This window comes from Zootermopsis nevadensis, unplaced genomic scaffold (assembly GCF_977971745.1).
Source record: "Zootermopsis nevadensis isolate Lab colony 2312 unplaced genomic scaffold, Znev_1.0 Znev_ptg000017l, whole genome shotgun sequence".
Classification (NCBI taxonomy): Eukaryota; Metazoa; Arthropoda; class Insecta; order Blattodea; family Termopsidae; genus Zootermopsis; species Zootermopsis nevadensis.
Genome location: NW_028259149.1, coordinates 13,085,897 through 13,110,414, shown reverse-complemented (window position 1 = coordinate 13,110,414; position 24,518 = coordinate 13,085,897). Strand labels below are relative to the sequence as shown.

The following is a 24,518-nucleotide window of genomic DNA, read 5'->3' as shown; positions in this document are numbered from 1 at the left end:
TTGCGTTCTGAAGTAACTGTATAAAACTCCCTTCAATGTCAATGGCATGAAGAGAGATTGTAATGCAACAGCTGACAACAGCCGGAATGAGACAGACCGGAGGGAGACAAGCCGTTAGTGGGAAAACCTGTTTTCATTCTTACTTTCAGAACAAGTTTTCCCTCTTGAAACCTGGCTATTTACAGAGACAGGTGAGTGACCCAACGAAACATACGTAAGTGTTCCGTTTTTATGCTCCTGGATGCGGTTCACAAATCGTACCAACAATATATGAAGCTTTATTATAAATCTTGTCTAGTTATGGCATTTTCTTTAGACTGTCCACTACCTATGTTTCAAAATTCTAAAATCATGACGTTTCGGAGACTGGTTCTGTCTCCATCTTCAGGTATGACATAGAGGAGATGTTTACTATGCTGTAAGGCTCGCTATATATATAGGCCCAGCATCTGAAATGTAATTTTTTAAAGTCTAAACCTTAAAACAATGGATAGGACTAATGGCTAAATACCCTCATGCCCTTCTGCACGCTGTGGATTGTGGTATTCTGGATTACGATGCTTTATGCCCTGGGAATGGAAACGATAAGTTCCTCCGACTGGGTGGTGACAACCTACAAGCCTACTAGGCACAAATCAAAATTTTCAACGCCGCGAAGACCATCTTCCTCTGAAGAATATGCAAAAGAACGTTGTTACTCCCCGTTGGGATCCTTTAAAAAATAGTTGGCTTCTTCTATATTAAATTTTATATGAAATACTTTCTGTTATTAGTAAATATTTAAAAATGTAGGTAGTGTGTCTGTAAATACACTTACGTGTATGTTACGTGTGCTTGTTTTTCTTTCATTTCTGCGGATTATGCTGGAAAATTTCCCAACCAACGTTGTTAAAGTGATCATAACAAGAGGGGGCAGATATGTGACGTGTATTGCAGAGATGAGAAGTACATTCAGTCGGAAAACCCGAAGGGATGAGACCTTGACGTAGATGGAAGGATAAAATGAAGATGAATAGGAAAGAAACAGGGTATGAATGTTTATACTTCATAAAAATGGCTCAGTACGTGGTCTAATAGCAGGTCCTTCTGAGCATGGAAATAAACTTTCGAGCGACTATCAGCTTAAGAAGGACTCTGTTCCGTGGTGCAATCATTTCTATTCTTCCTATTATGAATTCATGATCAAATCGCTCAGACGTGGAATCTAGAGCACACGAAATTCTTGTGGGAAATTTAATTTTCATTCATATATTTATTTTGTTATTTGTAAACAGGTTTCTGGGTCACAGTGTGTTAATGACGAAGTGTACGATGGCATTAGAGTCTGGTGTTGAAATGAACACAATGAAACGTAAGCAAAGGTGGAAATTAAGAGAAATCCTCAAACTGGAGCAACTACTTCGATTATGTTACCATGGGAACAAGTATTATTAAATCTTTCGTTCCTAAAAACGACATTGCTCGCCCACGAACAGAATCCACTTTTGTGTTGAATAACGTTAGTATTTACCAATATTTCTCTCGCTTTCCATTTATTAATTCAAGTTATTTATGCTTTTGTTCATTTAGTTATGTGTAAGTCGACTGTGGGAATTATATACAAACAAAATAAGACATGTTTGCTAACAAAAACAGCATTCATGGATTAAAACAAATTTCAATTGCATTTATTTGCTGGGAGTCCCATAGCATTGATACGAAAATTACGAAGAATTGGGCATGTAGATGGAAAGTGGGAGAGGAGAAACACGTTCAGAGATTGGCGGCAAAGTCTCTTAGTAAAGGAACACTTGGAAGACCAGAAAGGAAATACAAGAGAATAAAATTAAGATAGATCTCAGGGAAATACATTGGGAGGAAGTCAGGTGGGTGGAACTAACTCGGGATCTAGTCTTCGGTATTTAATAATTCTATTATCAAGATTTAGATACTCAGATCTTATAAAATTAGAACCTTTTAAGTACTAAGTTAGAATGCATTACTTTCACATTAATGTTATAATTAGACCTCAGTCAGCACTGAGTTTGAAACCGAGCACCGATGAGAAAAATTACAAATAAAACAGTTACAGGTAACTACAATTTGACCTAGCAGCCATGACTGCCAACAAAAGATAACAAGACAGGATCTACCTCGTAGTGGGAACTGGTATATACATTTCTCAGGTAATTATAATTACATTAACCCTGTCTTTAATTACAAATAACAACAGTTCATGCTAGGTCATTTGTCAGATTAAAGAAGACAATTATGTGCATACTTTGACATAACTAAAGATGCTTTTCATTTAAAAGCCGTTTCTTTGTCTCATTTTTCCCAACAGCAGCCATGTATATATAAGAGGACGAGGCATCATGACACACAAAGTAAGACAACGAGTATAGCTTTCTTTTTCAGACGAAAAATAAGGTTATGGTTTCGCATGTACGTGTATGCCTGCTCTCCTAATAAACTCTTAACTAATTACACCTAACGGATTTTCATTAAAGTTGGTATAAACGCCATACGACCATCCACCTTAGAATCAATGGTACCAACTGGCGGCCATGCAAACTTATGAAGTGGGACAGGCAGTAGCAGGAGTCACTGCAGTGCCTTCAAATTCTGTGTGGTAAAAGAGTTCAACAAATAATTATTCAATCTGAATTTTCTTTTCACCTACGCTGTGTTCAGAATGTCCCAAGGCCCTCCTTACCAGGGTTTATACAAAAACCGACTTTTGAAAAAACCGGTTTTTAAATTTTAAAAACCGGTTTTCGTATTTTACAAATTTATCCAAAAAAACTGGTTTTAAACCCGGTTTTTAAAAACCAACAAACCCTAGTCGTAACAATGGATAATCATAAGTGTCGAATTGTGACGAAGATCTACAAAGCGTGAGCAAACGTGACTAAGCTAGACAGAGTGACGAAGCGTGACTAGGCGTGATTTACTGAAAGGCGTCACGAGATGCGGCCAATAGAGTCGAAATATGACGAAAATTTACAAAGCGTGTACATGCGCGACCAAGCGTGAGAAAGCGTGACGTACTGTAACGGCGTGACGAATTGTGGCCATAAGTGTCGAATCGTCACAAAAATATTCAAAACATTACCGAACGTAACAAAATACACAAACCTAACCTAACCTAACATAATCTAACCTAACCTAACCTCACCTAACCTAACCTAATCGACGCCAGGCGTAGCGACGCCCAGCATCACGACACCTTCTAATAACACAAAAGATACCGCAGAAGTAGTTAGACATCACTGAAGACAGAAGTAGAAAAGCGACGCCCGGCGTCGCGATGCCTATCGTCACGACACCACCACAAGACCCAGGAGTGTGACTCGAAAGATTTGGATAACTTTGATTTCAATTTTAGAAAACCGACGCCTGGCGTCGCGACGCCGATCATTGTGACGCCCTATCATGGCGCCTAAGTTAACGCAAATGAATTTAAATATCATTGCTGACGAAACTAGAAAACCGACGCCTGGCGTCGCGACACCATCCGCCGTCAGGCCAGATCAAGCATACCACCCTTCGTATAACGTTGGGCACGATGATAGAAAATCGACGCCGTGCGTAACGAAGTTCTTGAAGGACGTATTCTTACCGAAGACGCCAACCTAACCTAACCTAATCTAACATAACCACACAACCTAACCTAACCTAACCCAACCCAACCTAACCTAACCTAATGCAACCTAACCTAACCTAACCTAACCTCACCTAACCTAACCGAACATAACCTAACCTAACCTAACCCAACCTAACGTAACCGAACCGAACCTAACCTAACATAACCTAACCCAACTCAACCTAACCCAACCTAACCTCACCTAAACTTATCGACGCCAGGCGTAGCGACGCCCAGCATCACGACACCATCTAATAACACAAAAGATACCGCAGAAGTAGTTAGACATCACTGAAGACAGAAGTAGAAAAGCGACGCCCGGCGTCGCGATGCCTATCGTCACGACACCACCACAAGACCCAGGAGTGTGACTCGAAAGATTTGAAAAACTTTGATTTCAATTTTAGAAAACCGACGCCTGGCGTCGCGACGCCGATCATTGCGACGCCCTATCATGGCGCCAAAGTTAACGCAAATGAATTTAAATATCATTGCTGACGAAACTAGAAAACCGACGCTTGGCGTCGCGACGCCATCCGCCGTCAGGCCAGATCAAGCATACCACCCTTCTTATAACGTTGGGAACGATCATAGAAAGTCGACGCCGTGCGTATCGAAGTTCTTGAAGTACGTATTTTTACCGAAGACGCCAACCTAACCTAACCTAATCCAACATAATCACACAACCTAACCTAACCTAACAGAACCGAACCTAACCGAACCTAACCTAACCTAACCTCACCTAACCTAACATAACCTAACCCAACTCAACCTAACCCAACCTAACCTCACCTAACCTAACCTAATCGACGCCAGGCGTAGCGACGCCGAGCATCACGACACCATCTAATAACACAAAAGATACCGCAGAAGTAGTTAGACATCACTGAAGACAAAACTAGGAAAGCGACGCCTGGCGTCGCGACGTCTGTCGTCACGACACCACAACAAGACCCAGGAGTGTGACTCGAAAGCCTTGGATAACTTTGATTTCAATTTTAGAAAACCGACGCCTTGCGTCGCGACGCCGATCATTGCGACGACCTATCATGGCGCCAAAGTTACCGCAGATGAATTTAAATATCACTGCTGACGAAACTAGAAAACCGACGCATGGCGTCGCGACGCCATCCGCCGTCACGCCAGATGAAGCATACCACCCTTCGTGTAACGTTGGGCACGATGATAGAAAATCGACGCCATGCGTAACGAAGTTCTTGAAGGACGTATTTTTACCGAAGACGCCAACCTAACCTAATCCAACATAATCACACAACCTAACCTAACCTAACCTAACCCAACCTAACCTAACCTAAACCAACCTAACCTAACCTAATGCAACCTAACCTAACCTAACCTAACCGAACCTAACATAACCTAACCTAACCTAACCCAACCTAACGTAACCGAACCGAACCTAACCTAACCTAACATAACCTAACCCAACTCAACCTAACCCAACCTAACCTTATCGACGCCAGGCGTAGCGACGCCCAGCATCACGACACCTTCTAATAACACAAAAGATACCGCAGAAGTAGTTAGACATCACTGAAGACAAAAGTAGAAAAGCGACGCCCGGCGTCGCGACGCATATCGTCACGACACCACCACAAGACCCAGGAGTGTGACTCGAAAGATTTGGATAACTTTGATTTCAATTTTAGAAAACCGACGCCTGGCGTCGCGACGCCGATCATTGTGACGCCCTATTATGGCGCCAAAGTTAACGCAAATGAATTTAAATATCATTGCTGACGACACTAGAAACCGACGCTTGGCGTCGCGACGCAATCCGCCGTCAGGCCACATCAAGCATACCACCCTTCGTATAACGTTGGGAACGATCATAGAAAATCGACGCCGTGCGTAATGAAGTTCTTGAAGGACGTATTCTTACCGAAGACGCCAACCTAACCTAACCTAACCTAACCTAACCTAACGTAACGTAACAGAACCGAACCTAACCGAACCTAACCTAACCTAACCTAACCGAACCTAACCTAACCTAACCTAACCCAACTCAACCTAACCCAACCTAACCTCACCTAACCTAACCTCACCTAACTTAACCGAACCTAACAGAACCGAACCTAACCTAACCTAACCCAACCTAACCCAACCTAACCTAACCGAACCGAACCTAACCTAACCTAACATAACCTAACCCAACTCAACCTAACCCAACCTAACCTCACCTAACCTAACCTAATCGACGCCAGGCGTAGCGACGCCGTGCATCACGACACCATCTAATAACACAAAAGATACCGCAGAGGTAGTTAGACTTCACTGAAGACAAAACTAGGAAAGCGACGCCCGGCGTCGCGACGCCTATCGTCACGATCCCACCACAAGACCCAGGAGTGTGACTCGAAAGATTTGGAAAACGTTGATTTCAATTTTAGAAAACCGACGCCTGGCGTCGCGACGCCGATCATTGCGACGCCCTATCATGGCGCCAAAGTTAACGCAAATGAATTTAAATATCATTGCTGACGAAATTAGAAAACCGACGCTTGGCGTCAAGACGCCATCCGCCGTCAGGCCAGATCAAGCATACCACCCTTCTTATAACGTTGGGAACGATCATAGAAAGTCGACGCCGTGCGTATCGAAGTTCTTGAAGTACGTATTTTTACCGAAGACGCCAACCTAACCTAACCTAACCGAACCTAACCTAACGTAACGTAACAGAACCGAACCTAACCTAACATACCTAACCCAACTCAACCTAACCCAACCTAACCTCACCTAACCTAACCTAACCTCACCTAACCTAACCTAACCTCACCTAACCTAACCGAACCTAACAGAACCGAACCTAACCGAACCTAACCTAACCTAACCCAACCTAACCTAACCCAACCTAACCTAACCGAACCGAACCTAACCTAACCTAACATAACCTAACCCAACTCAACCTAACCCAACCTAACCTCACCTAACCTAACCTAATCGACGCCAGGCGTAGCGACGCCGAGCATCACGACACCATCTAATAACACAAAAGATACCGCAGAAGTAGTTAGACATCACTGAAGAGAAAAGTAGAAAAGCGACGCCCGGCGTCGCGACGCCTATCGTCACGAACCCACCACAAGACCCAGGAGTGTGACTCGAAAGATTTGGAAAACATTGATTTCAATTTTAGAAAACCGACGCCTGGCGTCGCGACGCCGATCATTGCGACGCCCTATCATGGCGCCAAAGTTAACGCAAATGAATTTAAATATCATTGCTGACGAAACTAGAAAACCGACGCTTGGCGTCGCGACGCCATCCGCCGTCAGGCCAGATCTAGCCTACCACCCTTCTTATAACGTTGGGAACGATCATAGAAAGTCGACGCCGTGCGTATCGAAGTTCTTGAAGTACGTATTTTTACCGAAGACGCCAACCTAACCTAACCGAACCTAACCTAACATAACCTAACCCAACCTAACCTAACCCAACCTAACCTAACCTAACCTAACCTAACCGAACCTAACCTAACCTAACCCAACCTAATCGAACCGAACCTAACCTAACTGAACCTAACCTAACCGAACCTAACCTAACCCTACCTAACCTAACCCTGCCTTACCTAACCTAACCTAACCTAAGCTAACGTAACCCAATACCTGCTAACCTAACCACTAGTTACTTCTTCTAACGTATTGCAATGCAGCCAAAAATAACCCAGCCGTACGTAACATAAGGTAGACGTGCCGAAACGTGACATGGTGATCACGCGTGCTCAAGCGTGACGTAGCTCGACTATGCGTGACCTGCGCTCACGTCGTGATAAGGAATCACCATAAGTGTCGAATTGTGACAAAATTTTACAAAGCGTGAGCAAACGTGACTAAGCGTGACAAAGCGTGATGAAGCGTGACTAGGCGTGATTTACTGTAAAGGCGTGAAGAGATGTGCCCAGAAGAGTCGTAAGATGACGAATTTAAAAAAGCGTGATCATGCGTGACAATGCGTGACTAGTCGTGACGTACTGTAACGGCGTGACGAATTGTGGCCATAAGTGCCCAATTGTCACAAAAAATTTCAAAACTTTACCGAATGTAACATATTGCACAAACCTAAGCTAACCTAACCTAACCCAACCTAACACAACCTAACCTAAGCTAACGTAACCCAACACCTGCTAACCTAACCTCTATCTACTTATTCTAACGTATTGCAATGTAGCTAAAAATAACCGAGCCGTACGTAAAATTAGGTAGACGTGCCGAAACGTGACATGGTGATCACGCGTGCTCAAGCGTGACATAGCGTGACTATGCGTGACCTGCGCTCACGTCGTGACAAGGAATCACCATAAGTGTCGAATTGTGACAAAATTTTACAAAGCGTTAGCAAACGTAACTAGTCGTGACAAAGCGTGATGAAGCGTGATTAGGCGTGATTTACTGTGAAGGCGTGGCGAGATGTGGCCAGAAGAGTCGTAAGATAACGAATTTAAACAAAGCGTGATCATGCGTGACAAAGCGTCGAAAAGAGATATTTAACTTTATAGATGTTGAACTCAGAAACCGGGAGACCCAGACGTCACAATGCACATCTTACATCACGCAGTCTCCAGAAGTTCCCCAACAATACAATCGTTTCTTCGTCATTGTTTTGAGTGAGAAAACCGCCCTGCCGCGATTTCGTGTTGCTTCCTGGTTTCTCTTTAGTCGCATTCAGTGAACCGGCATTCATACAAAGCACACGGTTTGTGAATGTGAGAAGCATTTCTTGTCACACGGCGCGGCTCATCAGCCCTTTGTGGATAAGGCAACAACTTCCACAAGACAGGCAAAAGAAGCTGGTCGTCCCTGTGCATAATTAAACACCACATCGCCATTCTTGACTTCTGCACTAGATGGAAGTGAGTGAACAGCTTCACGCTCTTTCTGCTTTGCCCTGGACGAAAATTCCCCTGGGAGGGAGCCATGAAAGTGAAGATTCATGGATTCTAGACACGAAAAGAAAGTGAATTGTCAGCTGTCACATTACTTCGCTCTCATAAATTCACCTGAACAACCAATAGTGTAAAGGGTTGCTTGCATTCCGGTGGTACGTGGTTCAAATCTCTGACGTGAAACTGGCTATCCTACTGTAGAGCCCGTGGTTTCCCAAGACTTTGAAATAATCGACGACCTCATGCTTTACACTTAACCGTAATAATAATTGTAAAGAAAAAACTGTCCCGCTATACGCCGTGTAGGCGTTTGGGGGAAGAGGTTCAGCTCCTCTTAACCTCGGCACTAGATACGGGTGAGTGGTCAGCGTCACGCCCCGGCCGCATTTTACCCCCGGGTAAGGATCCCAGTGCCAATTGGATAAGAGGCTGGGTGGGACATAGAGTCAGTCTGGACCCAGAGGCTAGAGGAAAAATCCTCCGCCCTTGTGGGAGTTCGAACACCGGTCGTCTAGTCCGTAGTCAGTCACTATACTGACTGAGATACCCCGGCTCCGTACATACAATTATATCTGACGTTAAATAACATCTGTAGTCGATGAAGATAGCCACGGTGGTCTAGCGGTTAGAACGCTGGCCTTGTAATCCTGGGGTCTCGGGTTCGATTCCCGGCGGTGCCCGAATTTATAACTTGTGTTGGGCAAGGCCGTGATCTACGCAACACGGAGTTTTCCTCCGGGGGCTTCTTCCCCGGTTTCTCCGTGGCATCCCAACAATTACTCCATTCACACACAGAAGAAGGCAATGGCAAACCACTTCTGGATCATCTGCCAAGAACGTAGATGAACAAGATCCCAGTCCGAGAAAAGGATGGAAGGATCCTGTTCATATGGACCTGTCGTCAGACAGAACACTAAATAAATAAATATAAATAAATAGTCGATGAAGAGGCAACTAATAAACAGACCTGTCAATTATAACTGTGTGAGACTATAAGTTATAATGCAGAGGAGTAGCCATTAATAATAATTATTGTTGCCCAAGTTTAGTCTTTTCGCTTGACTGAGCTTGGCTGTTTCTATTCGAAGAGACGTGTGATGTACTCCAAAGGAATTACTTCTCCCAACACAGGTCCTACTCGACTGTACCATGAGCCTATTTAATCTATAAAATATTAGAATTTCCTGAACCCTTTGAAGCTTAAGTCCGTCAAAATAATATTTAAGAATACAGTCCGTACCGCAAAGAAAACAACACTTCACATACACAAAGATCAGATTGTTAATCACTATTTACACGGAAAATCGTACAAAACCGGAACACAAAATGCATAATTATTGGTTGAAAAGCAGGTGGTACATATGATTACCATTTTTCTTCAAAGGGTTAATACTCTGCGCATTAAGATGACATAGGACGTCCAAAAAGTGGACCGTACAGTATCAGGCATGAGCGCTCGGGTCTGCACGACAATGCCCGGTCGTGCAGTGAGCGGTCTGTCAGATATCCTGGGAAATATTTGGAATGTGCACGCCTCTGCTAAATAAAGTCAAGAACGACACATCTTCCTGTTGTTGAGTTGCCAGTGCGAATCTGGCATAATTAACCTGCCCCAGAATTTAAAACTCGTATCTTTTTATCGATAAGTTCCAGAGGGCCTTTCAGTAATGGTACAATGATGAGAGAAAGAAAGAAAGAAACTCAATACTGAAATATGGTTTCTGCACTTTCAGTTGTCGAGCCAATTTGATAGTGGTCACAAGTTAATAAAATAATTACAGGACATAAAAACAAGCACCTCACAAGCTCACGCGATCTCCATGTTCTTTCTGCCGATTGTAGGAAACAAATACTAGTTTTCGGTGACCTCCAATTGCACGAAGTTCATACCAAATTTCATCAAAATCCGTTGATCGGTTCTCGTGTTTAAATAAGTGTACAGAAAGACGGACATACATTATCGTCCCCAGATGAGTTCACTTTACGTGCAATATGCTAAGAACGCATAAAACAATTCAAAGTATAGGTATTTTCCAATTACAATATTTGCTATTTTATTTCTTGTTGATATAAATCCTGTAGCGGGCGATTCAAATGTGATTAATTGTTAATCTTATTGATTTGAGTATTATACAGGATATAACTTGATTCTGAAATAAACAAAATTCCTTTGCTTCAACGGCTGTTTGCCATCTCATTATTACAACCTATCGCCATTGATATGGCGTAATATTTAAATCCTACATACGCCTATATGTACTGAATCACACGCACTTTCATTGCCTTTTCGATAAAATTTACTTAAATTATCAGACTATATTAGTATTCAAACAGCTAAGTAAAAATCAATCTTCTTCACCAACGCAAACAGCGAGTCACGAAACACCGAAAACAAGAGCGTTGTTGCGAAGTCATTTACCTAAACAAAAATGCTATTATAATCCTTCAGTTTTGTTAAATATTCAAGACATCCGAAAATACTTCAAATGCGGGTTTAAGACATACATTTGGAAGTATATGTTAAATCTTGTCCGTCTAATCACAATAATTCTTATTAAATATTAAAATATTACAATAATTAACATTTTAAAATATTTAAAATATTAAATGATATTCTTTATCGAAATATTCGAATATTTCGATATTTTAAAATATTTAAAATATTAAATGATGTTCTTTATCGAAATATTCGAATATTTCGATATTTTAAAATATTTTAAATATTTTAAAATGTTAATTATTATAATATTTTAATATTTAATAAGAATTATTGTGATTAGACGGACAAGATTTAACATATACTTATTATATCACAATATGACGCAACTTTACCATCTTATACATTTGGAATTTAAGCCCTTTTTTAGAAATCGATTAAGTTCGATTTGAGTGTCGTGCCATGTAGGGCTCACACTAACCAAAATTTTATTCGCCAAACGACTTTCAGCCTAGAACCCTTAATGCTGAATATAATTCAAACCAAGTCAGTACTTTCGAGGGGGGAAAAAAGGGATGTAGGAAAAGTCATTTCAAGAATTGTGCAAATAATGTATAAAAAAATCTGAAACATGAGACATTTCCTGTTGTCTGCCATGCAGCCGTCACAATGATCGATCTTTGTGGTGTTCATCGTCAGTCAGAACAGATTCGAACAAACAACACATCCTGTTGTGTTTAAATACGAAATTTCCAGAGATCGCAGAGAGTATTTATCTCGTACCGACCTGGATTCAATCCTAGGAGACATCAAGTAGGATTTGTGATCGGCTGGAGGAGATTTTCCTCGGAGTCCTCAGTTTTATCCCGCGAATCATAATTTATCATTTCTCTACATTCACCTGTCACTGCCTCAGGTGTGTGACAGCCCTGACCAAACAGCACATTATTACATCCTCGGTCCCAAGTTCAGGGTTTCATCTCTGACTGGTCTCGGAGTAAAGGTTATTTTTTGTTTAAGATCCGAGGATTGCCACCGTGACCCTTAACCTCGCCCAGGTAACACCTACTGACCTAAAATCCCTTCTCCGTCCCAGAGTTTAAAATTTATGGCAGATAACAGGGAAGGTCCGAAATCTGTTATGGTACTTCGCCTGTGGCACCTGCTCAAATTTATCAATCTCAACACACGTTTCAGTTCTTGTAGCAAGTAGGTAACCCAGTCTAGTGAGCTACTTCGAGACATCACAGGTGGAATGCTACCAAGACCGGTATCCTCACTGCATAGTTCTTTAATTACTGATTCAAACAATCTGACACGAGAAACGTTCTTGGACGCATCTCAGTTGCCAACACGAACGTCCAGACAGAGCGAATGGATGACGAGCACGTAGCCACCTGGGAAATTCAAATTAAAAGTATCGAATGATGGGTTGGGTAGTGAAAAATGAATTATAAATGACGTGGAAGGAAGCAGTAGTGGCCTAATTTAAGGCAATATTTTATCTGGAGATGCTGAGAAAAACCACGAGAAAACTTGGTTAGGATAGCCGATCTCTGGGCCGAATTCGATCCAGGAACATACCGAATAAGAAGGGGTGCTAACCACTCGACTGCGACTTTCGGTCAGAACGTTCTAACGATGCTGGGAAGACGATAGTACAGACTCGTATTAAGTAAGTACACGGCAATCGGCTAGGATAATTTCTGAGAAAACGATAAGTTTTGTAGGAGCTTTAAAATATTTAATACTTATCTGATCGATACGAGCCAAAATTAAATTGGCTGCTGTATTTCAGTGTAGACTCCAGTGAAGGAAATGGTGGTACCACGCCATGAAGACGTATCACGCAAGCATTCTTAACGTTTGCGCCAGATGGAAGCAAGTGATAGCTACACGCTCCAGCCTCTTTACTCCTCAAGAATGGGACCAGTAACAGTTGGGTGGCCACCAGAGGATGAAAGTCTTTCTTGATAAACTGACAATCACTCAGATAGTCAACAGATTGTCTCATTTTATGGAAAACGTAGGCACATTATATTTTTCATAAAAGACCGCCAATGGACCAATTCTGAAGAAGATGAATTTAGGTTAGGCCTACAATTATTTATCTTATATTATATTTTAAGATACGCTGTAACAGTGATCTTCCATTTACTTCTAGGTCTTCCAAGTCTTTCGAGTTTTCCGACCGGAATTTTGTATGAATTTCTGTTCCATCTTATGCGCGTTATATGTTTTTCCCGTGTCATCCTTCTCAATTTCATCATAGACAGAAGACACTACTGCCTTTCTTTCATTTATGGAATTTGTGCAAAAATCAAGCTACAAAGAGCTGTAAAAACCTTAAGTAGCATACGAAAATAATTCTACCTGGTTATAATGATATTTGTTACCACCTGATGAAAAACACTAATTACTCATAAGAATACAATAGAATTTGTGATGAATAATACAGACACACTTTCTTACCGCATTTCGCTTATAAACGCAATAAGAATATTAATTCATATTGTAACAGGTGAAATACGAAATATGAAATTAAAAGATGCATGCTTTCTAATCGACAACCGGAAAACGAATGCTCTGTCTCTTAAACGGAATAAGAGAGGTCTATCGCTCCTTCTCATCGTTACGATAGTTCCTTTTTCCGGTAGAAAGAATAAATGCTGTAATACCTCCAAACCAAAGGAACTCAGAGGTTAAAGTGCAGTATTGGAATCTAAAAGGAAACTAAGAAATGAGAGAGTTTAAGATACAGAAAACAGAAGATACTTAACTAAATGATTATTATTCACTTCAAACATCATTATCAATCAGGTACATCATCGAACGTAGAGCTGATATAACACGGCCATAAATTGCTGCACATATTAGAGAGGTACACGGTTCGAATCTCGGCTCACTTGACTGAGATTTCTGTGAGTCCGTCAAAGTTATTGGTTGGAGTATATCTCAAAATATTCCACGACCGCTTCCTTCCACATCGTCTCCAATTCATCATCCACAACCACCTTAACATTCATCATTACATAACTAAAATGTAGAATGCGTAAGTACGACTCTGTGAAGTCAAATGGGCGAGTGAGGGCAAAGCTTCACGCAGATCACAAAGAAAATTTACACACATTCTGTTGTAATTCCTGCAGCATCGATCAGCGTTATCAAAGAACTGAATACACCTATCACCGGAGTCTGATATTTGTAGTACGATAACTTTACAACGTCACGTACATTCTACAGTAAATGAACATCGAAACAACAACAAAGAATGTATTTATATCTCAGAATTGTACTAATTGTTTATATCAAGAAACCTGGACAAGGGACTTTGAATTTTTTTTTCAATGAATGATGTCTGAAAGGAAAGATTTACAAACAGGTCTACTAAATTATGGATTCCTTCCCGGTCAATTCCCTTTTATGCGTAGAGACTTGTATAAAAACACCAAGCCTTGAGTTTAACAGAGTAGTAACGGGACCAGTTATCTGGCCGGCTTCATGTAAAATGCAGCAACGGACGGCCATGTTATTATATACACTGGCATTAACACTCCCTTTTCTTCACGGAATTACCTTGGAAATTAACAAACACGAACTAATTTATTTTATTCTTCTGAGACTGAAAAGAAATACTAATAACATGTGAGAGGTTAAAGATCGATAAAACATTTGGAGAGATGCATAGAAAAAGGTGGCTAGAACAGGTGATCGTAGCCTTCATCGTAAATAAGTCACATTATAGTAATTCTGGGCTGCAGCAGCCTATGGGCGAATCTGTGTTACAACAAATGAGCAACCAAGCTTCACGCTAACGTGCATAAGAGGACATTATTATACGCACTAGGCCCTTCAAAGCGTCTTGTACTCATTACTAATTCCGTGGTACAGGCTGTTCAACCAGCACCTGACAGTTATCAAGCATTCCTTGAACAAACTGAATGAAATAAACACACAACGAGGAGATCATATTCTTTCTCCATTCGCCTTATACATCCAAAACTGTTAAAATAAATTGATAATCTACATTAAACTTATTATGTTTTAACGTCCTACTTTACATGAATTATCGATTTATTTTCAAAAACAGATCGTCGTATGAATGAGCACGTGATGGCAGATCTATAGCATTATTCGTAACATTTTTCGATATGATGAATATTTAATTAAATAGAATGAAAGATAATTTGTCGTCCTATTCAATGTCGGAAACACGAAGATATTTGTAGGAGTAATCTGGGCTATGTGGTTTCCAAAGTTTCGGATGAAGGTATCGCTTCCATCTTCACTGCGATCAATATCTTGACCACAGTGTGAAAGTCAGTTTTCGGGCAAGGGACACGAATACAGACGGACGGTGCTTGCCAACATTGCGCCAAGGAAAATATACGGACCAAAGACAGGAAGTTAACAGACAAATTAAATTAATCAAACCTAATCTGTTGTCGAATATGCACTTAATGTAGAAATAAAGATGGCTGTCTAAAGTGTTGTAGTGCCATGGTAAATGTTCACCAACGTATCAGAGATCCTTGCCGCCTCCATCATCATTGTGACGATGCAGGCATCAGGGGTGGATGCCAGAACCGATCTGCATGGAATCTAATCACATGTGTAGTCTGGTAGATGTTAACCAACGTTTCAGAGGTCATACTGCCTCCATCATCAGGGCGATGAGTATGAAGATTTCTGTCTTCTGGGTTGTTGCGCCGTGTAGTATGGTCGATGTTTACCAACGTTTCAGAGGTCATACTGCCTCCATCATCAGGGCGATGAGTATGAAGATTTCTGTCTTCTGGGTTGTTGCGCTGTGTAGTCTGGTCGATGTTAACCAACGTTTCAGAGGTCATACTGCCTCCGTCATCAGGGCGATTCTTAGTATGAAGATTTCTGTCTTCTGGGTTGTTGCGCTGTGTAGTCTGGTCGATGTTAACCAACGTTTCAGAGGTCATACTGCCTCCGTCATCAGGGAGATTCATCGTTTAATTGTTTAGTCTGGGTCGTAGTTGGGGCGGGACGGGAAAGGCGGCCACCCAGGTACTCATTCATTGCCATCAAAACGCATGAAATAAGCTGTACACAGCGATGCGCCGAACCCCCAAAAAGAAAAAATGTAACAGAAGGCTAAAAGGTACAGGCTATTATTTAATTATTTCACGTGCTCCTAAGAATCTCAAGTAGGGTCCCCGCATGACTGCTTCGCCCCGGGCCTAGCACCATTCTTGGGACGTTTCTGATTAGAATAAAGCAAAACTGAACAGCTTGTCCTACCTGATCACATCCGTGAGAGAACCTCATGAGGACTGGGGCCACAACTGCGTTGGCTTCCACCAAGTCCTTCATCTCTTTGCGCAGCTGCGTGAACTGGAACAGGACATCCTTGTCGAACTCAATGCGCCGCTGTAGAATTCCAAGAAGAATATCGAGCGAATGGTTCCCCAACGTCGGTTCCACCACATTCAGCAGAGTCTTGTTCTTGATGAGACGCTCCTGAATCTCAGGTTGTCGGAGAGACAATTGGCGCTGGTGAGACGCCTGGACAGGCGCCGGGCCCCGTGTCACTCCATTTTTATTACTGGCCAAAGAAAGATCCTCCAGCTTCTGTAGAGCACCCTTGTAAGTCTCCACAACCCTTTGGAATTCCATCTTGAGGGCATCGTGTAGATTCATCAGCGTCTCGTCAGTGGTACCTACCAGGCCGTGTTGTCCCAGGCCTTCGATGGCTTTATCAAGTGTTCTGCGTCTTTGCTGTAAAACTTTCTTGATTTTGGGATCAGAGAGGACGATTACTTTCAGTAATTTCTTGCAGCTGCAAATGAAGGGCCCACAGAGCTCCCAATTTTTATCGCCAGTTTTATCAATTGATTCCTGGCTTGAGAAAAATTTGACCATTTGCATGATTACACCTTCCGGACGCAGAAGTTTCATACTGAAGTTGAGTCCATCAGACAGAAATACTTTGGCGTACAGGGCTTCAAGGATTGACAGACTATGAGGCATGGACTCAACAAACAGATCAATAGGCAAATCATTGAGAATCACTTTGAATGTCCCGTGGCTCAGACGGTTTATGAAGTTAGCAGCTTCTCGGTACTGAAAATTCTCGTACAGAAGAATAATTCGTTTGACGGCAAATCGTGGACTCACGTCAGCAATTGTCATGGAGCTAATCCGATTATCAAAATCCTCGTCACCGGAAGTTGCGTACGGGAAACCGTTGACCCATCTCGAACTTCTCCATTGCATTTTCTGAACATTGTTGCGTTTATTCGAACGTTCTGGTTTTATCCGTTCGCCACGTTCCAAAACAGAAAATCCGTTGTTGCCTGAAGACGATTTTCCGCTGTGGTAAGTGGTCCAAGTTGACGTGCGGGATGAGGTAGTACCAGGGGTCGAAGCGTCCACCAAAGGGGGTGGAGGGAGCATTAACATGTTGTGGTGTGTTCGACGCATCAGCTGCTGAGGGTGGGCCTCGTAATACTTGTCCAGTCGGTTCATCATCCTGCCACTTATATAACCCGAAAGACGTGTGTTCGAATACAAATTGCATACCCAAGAAACTCCTCAGTATTATCACTTACAGGACGTTCAAACCGCCAAATTTAGCAGACAATGAATTTCACCAGTTTCTTATAAAATTTTTAAAACAAATGCCAATATGTGAGTATACAATTACACAACGATGCCTTGTGTATCACCGGTCCTGGTTGGCGATTTAAAAGAATAAGTTCAACTCAATGGCTTCTTATTCAGACCACACTTACTTTTGATTACAGATATCTTCAATTTATCATTTAATATACACGAAAACATTCTCTATTTTGCGTTAAAATTCCAACTAATATTCAATGTCAAAGATAAAATTGTATTATATTACACAATACTTCGTTGTTCTGACGAATTTCTGCACAAAAAACTTAGGATAAATATAACGATGAGCTAATACCTAATATTATCTGCTGGATTGTGAGTTATACCTAATACAGCTTCAATAAGTCATATGGAATATCACTTCAGTAAGAATGGTCGCTGGGACCAATTTTAACCGCAATGCTGTCTCCCAATTAGCGAGTTACACAGAATGTCACTTTGCAAGAATGTTGACTCGTAAGACTTACTATAACATCTGTCAGATAGTGAGTCACAAATAATGTCACTTCTGTAAAAACATTCACTCGTATCACCATTACTAAGCATTACAAATATTGTCTGTCAAATCTGCCACAGCGATAGTTCACAATTCTGTCAGCAGCACCAACACAGAGCACCTGTCATGTTGCTCCTACCACACCTGAAGAAGCACTGGCAATCTTCGACACGACAGGTACAGATGCGGAAGTATTTCCCCCCTCCCTTTCTTTCAAACTAAACGACTCAAGTACGAAATACTATAATACTTTTCTGTGTGCTGAATTCAAGTACATAAAGATTATGGACCAATAAGAAGACGAGGTTCAATGAACCTGCAGAGTAGGGCCAATGACTGCAGCTGTTAGGAACTCCCCTGATTTGCGTAACAACCGGCCTCGGGGGAGGAACGACTTCAAGTCCAAGTGCAACACGCGATGCATAATTCGACAGCGGTTCTTACGTGATTTAACGGCGCTGTTACAATTCCAGACGACATTTAACGTCAATTAATTCTTGGGTTATTTAAAGGCGTTTCTTTAACTGCAGAAGATATGTAGCGATGAATGATTAAGAGTTAACGATACCGTTTATACTGCAACTCAACATTTCACTCACGCGGCTGAGAAAAACCACAAAAACTCAATAATAGTAGACCGGAATCCAGAACTGCCGAAAACGAAGCAGGAGTGTTTACCACCGCAACGTTTACTGTCGAATGAACTGAGGTAAGGGAAATGGTAAAATGTCCACACGCCTAATAACGACGCAATGAAGACGTGTTGTAAAATTGAGACGAACCTTCACGTCGGTTTTAGATGGAGGCGAGTGGTCAGTCTCAACGCTACGGCCATTTTACTTTCGAGGAGTCCCCGGAACCCACTGGAGTGGGATTCTAGTAGGTCTGGAAACAGCGGCCGGAGCAAATAATGATCCCTGCCCCTGTCGGAAATCTAAGCCCTGTCGTTCAGCCCGTAGTCAGTCACTTTTCTTACTGAGGTTTCCCAGTTCTCGAAATAAAATTAAATTACTGTAAGATCACTAAGATATACATGACAAAATTAATCTTTCCCTAAAATAATGCTAATTCGGCTAACTGCTAGGATTGTTTGGGGCCTGAAGCGAAATGATACAACGATAAATAATACAAGATACAGGAAAAAGTGTCATGAAAGCCTCGTGAGAGTCTTTCCCTGACTGATGCTCGAACTGGCTACACCCCTGAAAGCGAATCAGATATAACCCTCTTGTTTTTACGTTCTTACGCGTTCTTTGTACAAAGCGCATAAATGTGATACATAATGAGAAATTGTTTTGTCAGTCTCATCTTCGAATCTACTGAACAGGTTTCTGTTAATATGCTATTGGGAATCCACACCAAAAGCAGGCGACATAATTTAGTTTCTCTCCGTATGCGTCGAATACAACATCTACTTAGCACGATTCAAATTCAACTTGGCCAATTTTCTCAAACGTTTGCCACAGGTTCATAAGAACATACTGTTCATAAAACCTGCCATCGAACTTAATAGTGAATCGCTTTAACCAAAGTGAGATCCGAGGTTCTCACGGCGGCGAGTATGAAGATGATTGTCATCTGTGTTGCTCCACCGTGCAGTCTGGGGGATTGCCCTGATGATGGAGGCAGCAAGCACCTCTGAAACGTTGGTGGACCTCTACCACACTACACGGTGCAAAAACCCAGAAGGTAACCTTCTAAGGTTCAATTAGGTTAAGAATCTCACACACCTTTTAACACAATCTTCCCATCTGCGTCAGTCTCACAAGTAGTACGTAATTTAATTTTAAAATCAAAACTTTACAGCAGGCCTTATGTGTATTTCATGTCTCTCCCATGCGTGCTAAATTTTCTGGCTTTCTCGTCCCGACTAATGTAATAGCCCCTACAGTTTCAGGAGGAGAATATCAATTCTGAAGCTCCTCAACCATCAAATTTCTCAGAAGACAACAGCGCGCTGAGCTTCGCTTCATGAGAGTAAATTGCTGTTCGCCTTTATTTATGCAGCCATGTCGACAGCCACAGGTTTGCTTTTTAATCCTTTTGCATTCCTTAACTTCAGTCATCTTTTACTGCTAGTTTGTGCTATGGTTACAAGAAAATAAACGTAATCTGAAAGCAAAGTTATCACGAGCAGGTAAGAATCTTCAGGAAAATACATGGTTATTCTTAGTTATTGTAATTAATTTTGTGAACTCTGACATCAGATCTCAGAAGCATAAGCATGGTCTCAGTCCTACTTATACGCTCTCATGGCCTACTTTATTATAGCTGTAAGGTGCTTGTATTCGTGATTAAATAACGATGCCACTGTTTTGAATCAGAAACACAAAACCACAGTCTCTATTCCTAAAGAATTGACTGGTATACATACTAATACCATGTTAACGTCGCTAAACTTAGCCCCAAAAATTCGCACTGTCTCGATGTTTGAATTTTTTAACATATAAAAATAATTTTGAAGAAACTGCAATTATGTATTTGGTCTACCTACACAGTCTAACAAATACCAGGCAGGCAAGAACGCAGATATGACGCAGTAGCAGTAGAGATGATCAACGTTCTACAAAGAAAGGAAATCATAGCCCGAGTACTTTAACAAAAAAATTCTTGTCTTCTAGTTTGTTTCGCCGTGTAGTCTGGTAGATGTTTACTGACGTTTCAGAGGTCCTTGCTGCCTCCATCATCAGGGCGATTAATAAACCGTGCGAGTGGAAAGCGCCAGAGTTATTGGGGCCGGACAGTTAAGGAGTACTCAAATCCTACTTTAACAAACATTGCGTACATAATTTTCATACTTATATTATCACACAATTTCTTAGAAACCTTCATAAATTATATTTACATCAAAATGATTCGTAAAAACAATGTCTAAACTAGGACAAATTTTATTCCTATAATCTTTAGCAACATGTGTGTTCGAAACAAGGGACCTGGCTTTATATCATGGGCATGTCATCAGTTTGTTGAGACTCACAGAGATAGTTAAACGGTAGGTATACTTTGGAAAATCGGAAATAAGATGCGAGGAACATATAAAAAAGGAACGGAAATGGAATTTAAAAGCAAACGGAATACAGCTTTGGGTGGGAAGACTGTGAATATGGCAGAAAAAGACACGAAGAACTTGGACAGAACCAATGGACTCGAATCTGAGGGAGGACGAAGACTCATCTCACGTTTGGCTCCCACAAAAGGACACGAGATAACAAAAACAATAACAATCAACGCCATGCATCGGTCTTTTTTGGAGAAGCGAACAGTCGCTTTGTTGACCAAGGAAGTCCACGATCTTTATGAAGGTCCATTATCATTTTCACAAGACTCATCCACTGTACACCAAATTCAATCAACAGAATACAGTCCACGCCCCCACAATCTATTACATTACGACAGGTTTCAATACCTCACGCAGATATTAAAAGAATACGGAACTAAAAATTAGGCGTTTCTAGTCAAATGGACAAGACACGATACACAACATAAAAATTTGTAACAAAAATTTCGAATTCGGTTTTGTGGGGGGGGGGAGGGGGAGGGGGGGAGGTTGAAGAGAGTAACACCAACTGAAAGAAATACTGATGACAGGATACATGGGTATCGACAAGACGCCACAGGCCAACGCAAAAGGAAAAAGAATTGGTGTGAAGAAGTAATTTACCGGCAATAACAATTGTTTTTTTTATTATTATTAGTGTTCTGTCTGACGACAGGTCCATATGAACAGGATCCTTCCATCCTTTTCTCGGACTGGGGCCTGTTCATATACGTTCTTGGCAGATGATCCAGAAGTGGTTTGCCATTGCCTTCTTCTGTGTGTGAATGGAGTAATTGTTGGGATGCCACGGAGGAAAACTCCGTGTTGCCTAGACCACGGCCTTGCCCAACACAAGTTATAAATTCGGGCACCGCCGGGAATCGAACCCGAGACCCCAGGATTACAAGGCCAGCGTTCTAACCGCTAGACCACCGTGGTGGTAACAATTGTTTTATACATGATGAAAGAAAAACGAGACAGGAAAGTAAAACACAAAAAGAAGAATAAACAGGAATACTGAAAGAAAGGGAAGAATGCAAACGGAATGGAAGAAAAAATTCAAAGAATAAAGTGAAGATGGAAAGAAAGCCACAATGTATCTTTTTATCAGCAATCTGTGAGCATGAAAAGCCGGCCCGTGGGAAGAGACGCTTTGTGGCGGAAGTTGGCTTGAGCGAGCGACACGAACACAGCACGAGAGCTCTTCCCGAGCAGAAGAAGAAACGGGCAGACTCGAGAAGACTACACAGCGGGGAGCTTCATAAATTGTACACTGCATGTTGACTGAATTACGGATCACATGGACGGGATAAGTAACACGCATACTCGTACATCCACATGTCATTTGAGAAAGAATTTAACACGGTTTGATTACAGCGTGAACGAGGAATTTCCACTTGAAGTGGTAAATCGAAATTTATATTTTTCTCAAACATGGCTCGCCGTGCCAACAATTGGTCGACCTACGTTAGATAAATTTTATCTGAAAGACTTTTAGATGTGACGATTAATTAACTAGGCGTAATAGAAAAAGTTGATCGTTCACCTCGGCTTAGGCATGTGAACGTGAGGCCAGCAGCCAAGCTAGTCGGCTTCGGCTCTCAGAGGGCTGTTACGCCACGGATTAATAGAAAAAGTAATTTATGTCTCCAGGCAGTGTGATTCGCTTTACAATGGACTTTCATCAGCTACAAAATAACACTAAGACAAATGGATGCAAATAGCAAAACACGTAAAAATCTATGGAGCACGTCTCTCCACTATTATGTTTACTTTTTACTTACGTGAACGCGTACGACAAAGACGACTGTCTGTCCGTCTTTTTATGTCATACGACTCTTCAGTAGTATTGATAGTTACTGAACTGGTTAACAAATTCTCTGTTTTATAGAACACGTGTTTATGACATTGCCAAATATACTCTGAAATTAATTCTAATTTGAGCCACTTCAGTCGAATTCACATTCTGAGTCCTTATTTCTTTCAGATATATTTTAATATTATCTTTCCTTCGAGTTCACCGACTCAAATTACTCATCGCGTTCAGTTATTCATTATTTTCATATTACGCTTTCATTTTATAACGTTCATGCAAAAGAAACACACAGAAATTTAAAAAATTCTTTCAAGCAACATCTGGGTCGCACCCAGTCTCCAACGACTATCGGGTTCAAATCGGTCAGAGAATGAAGCTAACAATTGAACTTCGGGGTCCTAATGCGTCGGCTTTGACGTCCATGATCCCATACGCCCTTGTGGCGTGGTGGTTGGTCACATGGGAAACTATCTCTGTTTGTGGTGACATGGAGCCAACCGTTAAGACAATACGCAACCCAGCAGGATGCTGGCTGTTACACAGATGGTGGACGTTCTCTGAAGAATTTCAAGTGAATTTTGCTTCTACAAATATTTAAACAAGAAATGTACTACAGTGAGTTTACGAGGGAGTGGTAGTACCTATGCCAACCTGTAAAACACCGCCAAGAGTATCCCAGGTGTGACGACTTAATTCCCAGCAGATCGCATTGTGGTGGGTGGGTAAACTACCAGCGGATGTATACTTCTGGTGGGTCACCTTACCTGCGTTTCGCACAGATTTAATATTATCCTCCCATCTATGTCTAGGACTTGCACGCATTTTTCATCTCCCCCATGAGTGCTACACGCCTTGTTCATCTCATTCTCCTTTATTCGATCATCGTAATATTTGGCGAGGACTACAAATTATGGAACTCATTATGCAACCTTCTCCACCCTCCTGTGACGTCGTCCCTCATAGGTCCAAATGCAGACCTGCTTGTCAGCGCCCTCTCTTCCTTTCTTTCTTTTGCCCTGACAAACCAAGTTTTACACTCACGAAAAACAGCGTGTTTTGACAGCAACAGGATAGACAAAACTTCTAATATCCTGAAATTAATGTTACAATTTTTTTTTCGTGAATGCAATTTTAATTTAATAGCGTCGTTCCGAAATATTTAAGTGTCACGTTTTTCAAGGACTTATTAAACTAATTTTATATTATGATTTTATTCTGTCGTCTGGTGATGACGCATGAACACATTAACTTATTTTTCTCTGCGTTTACGTCTGGACCAATTTATTTAACGTCAATTAGTAAATATTTTGTATTTTTCTTTATAATATTTATGTTTTCAGCCAATAAACTAACACACACACAAACCAGAAGTCGATATGTTCCATTAAATTTCATCCCTTCTTTGTTTTCTTGAACCCTGATACACAATGATGATACAGCGTCACTTTGTATCTCCATATTTGTCTTCAGTTGGAGCATGCAGATAGACAACATCACACCAACGACATTTTACTTAATATTACATACGACATCTTAAGACCACTATCAAACTCCGC

General features: G+C 41.4%; 1 protein-coding gene across 1 annotated transcript in view; it reads right to left on the bottom strand.

The window, feature by feature from the left end:
* LOC110835288 (uncharacterized) overlaps positions 1-18,280 on the bottom strand; it is a 34,981-nt gene extending 16,701 nt beyond the window's left edge. Inside the window, exon 1 of the mRNA XM_022075367.2 lies at positions 16,234-18,280. Coding sequence (XP_021931059.1) covers positions 16,234-17,463 — 1,230 coding nt within the window. The 5' untranslated portion in view covers positions 17,464-18,280. The remainder of the gene's footprint in view (positions 1-16,233) is intronic.
* Between the last annotated feature and the right edge of the window lie 6,238 nt (positions 18,281-24,518).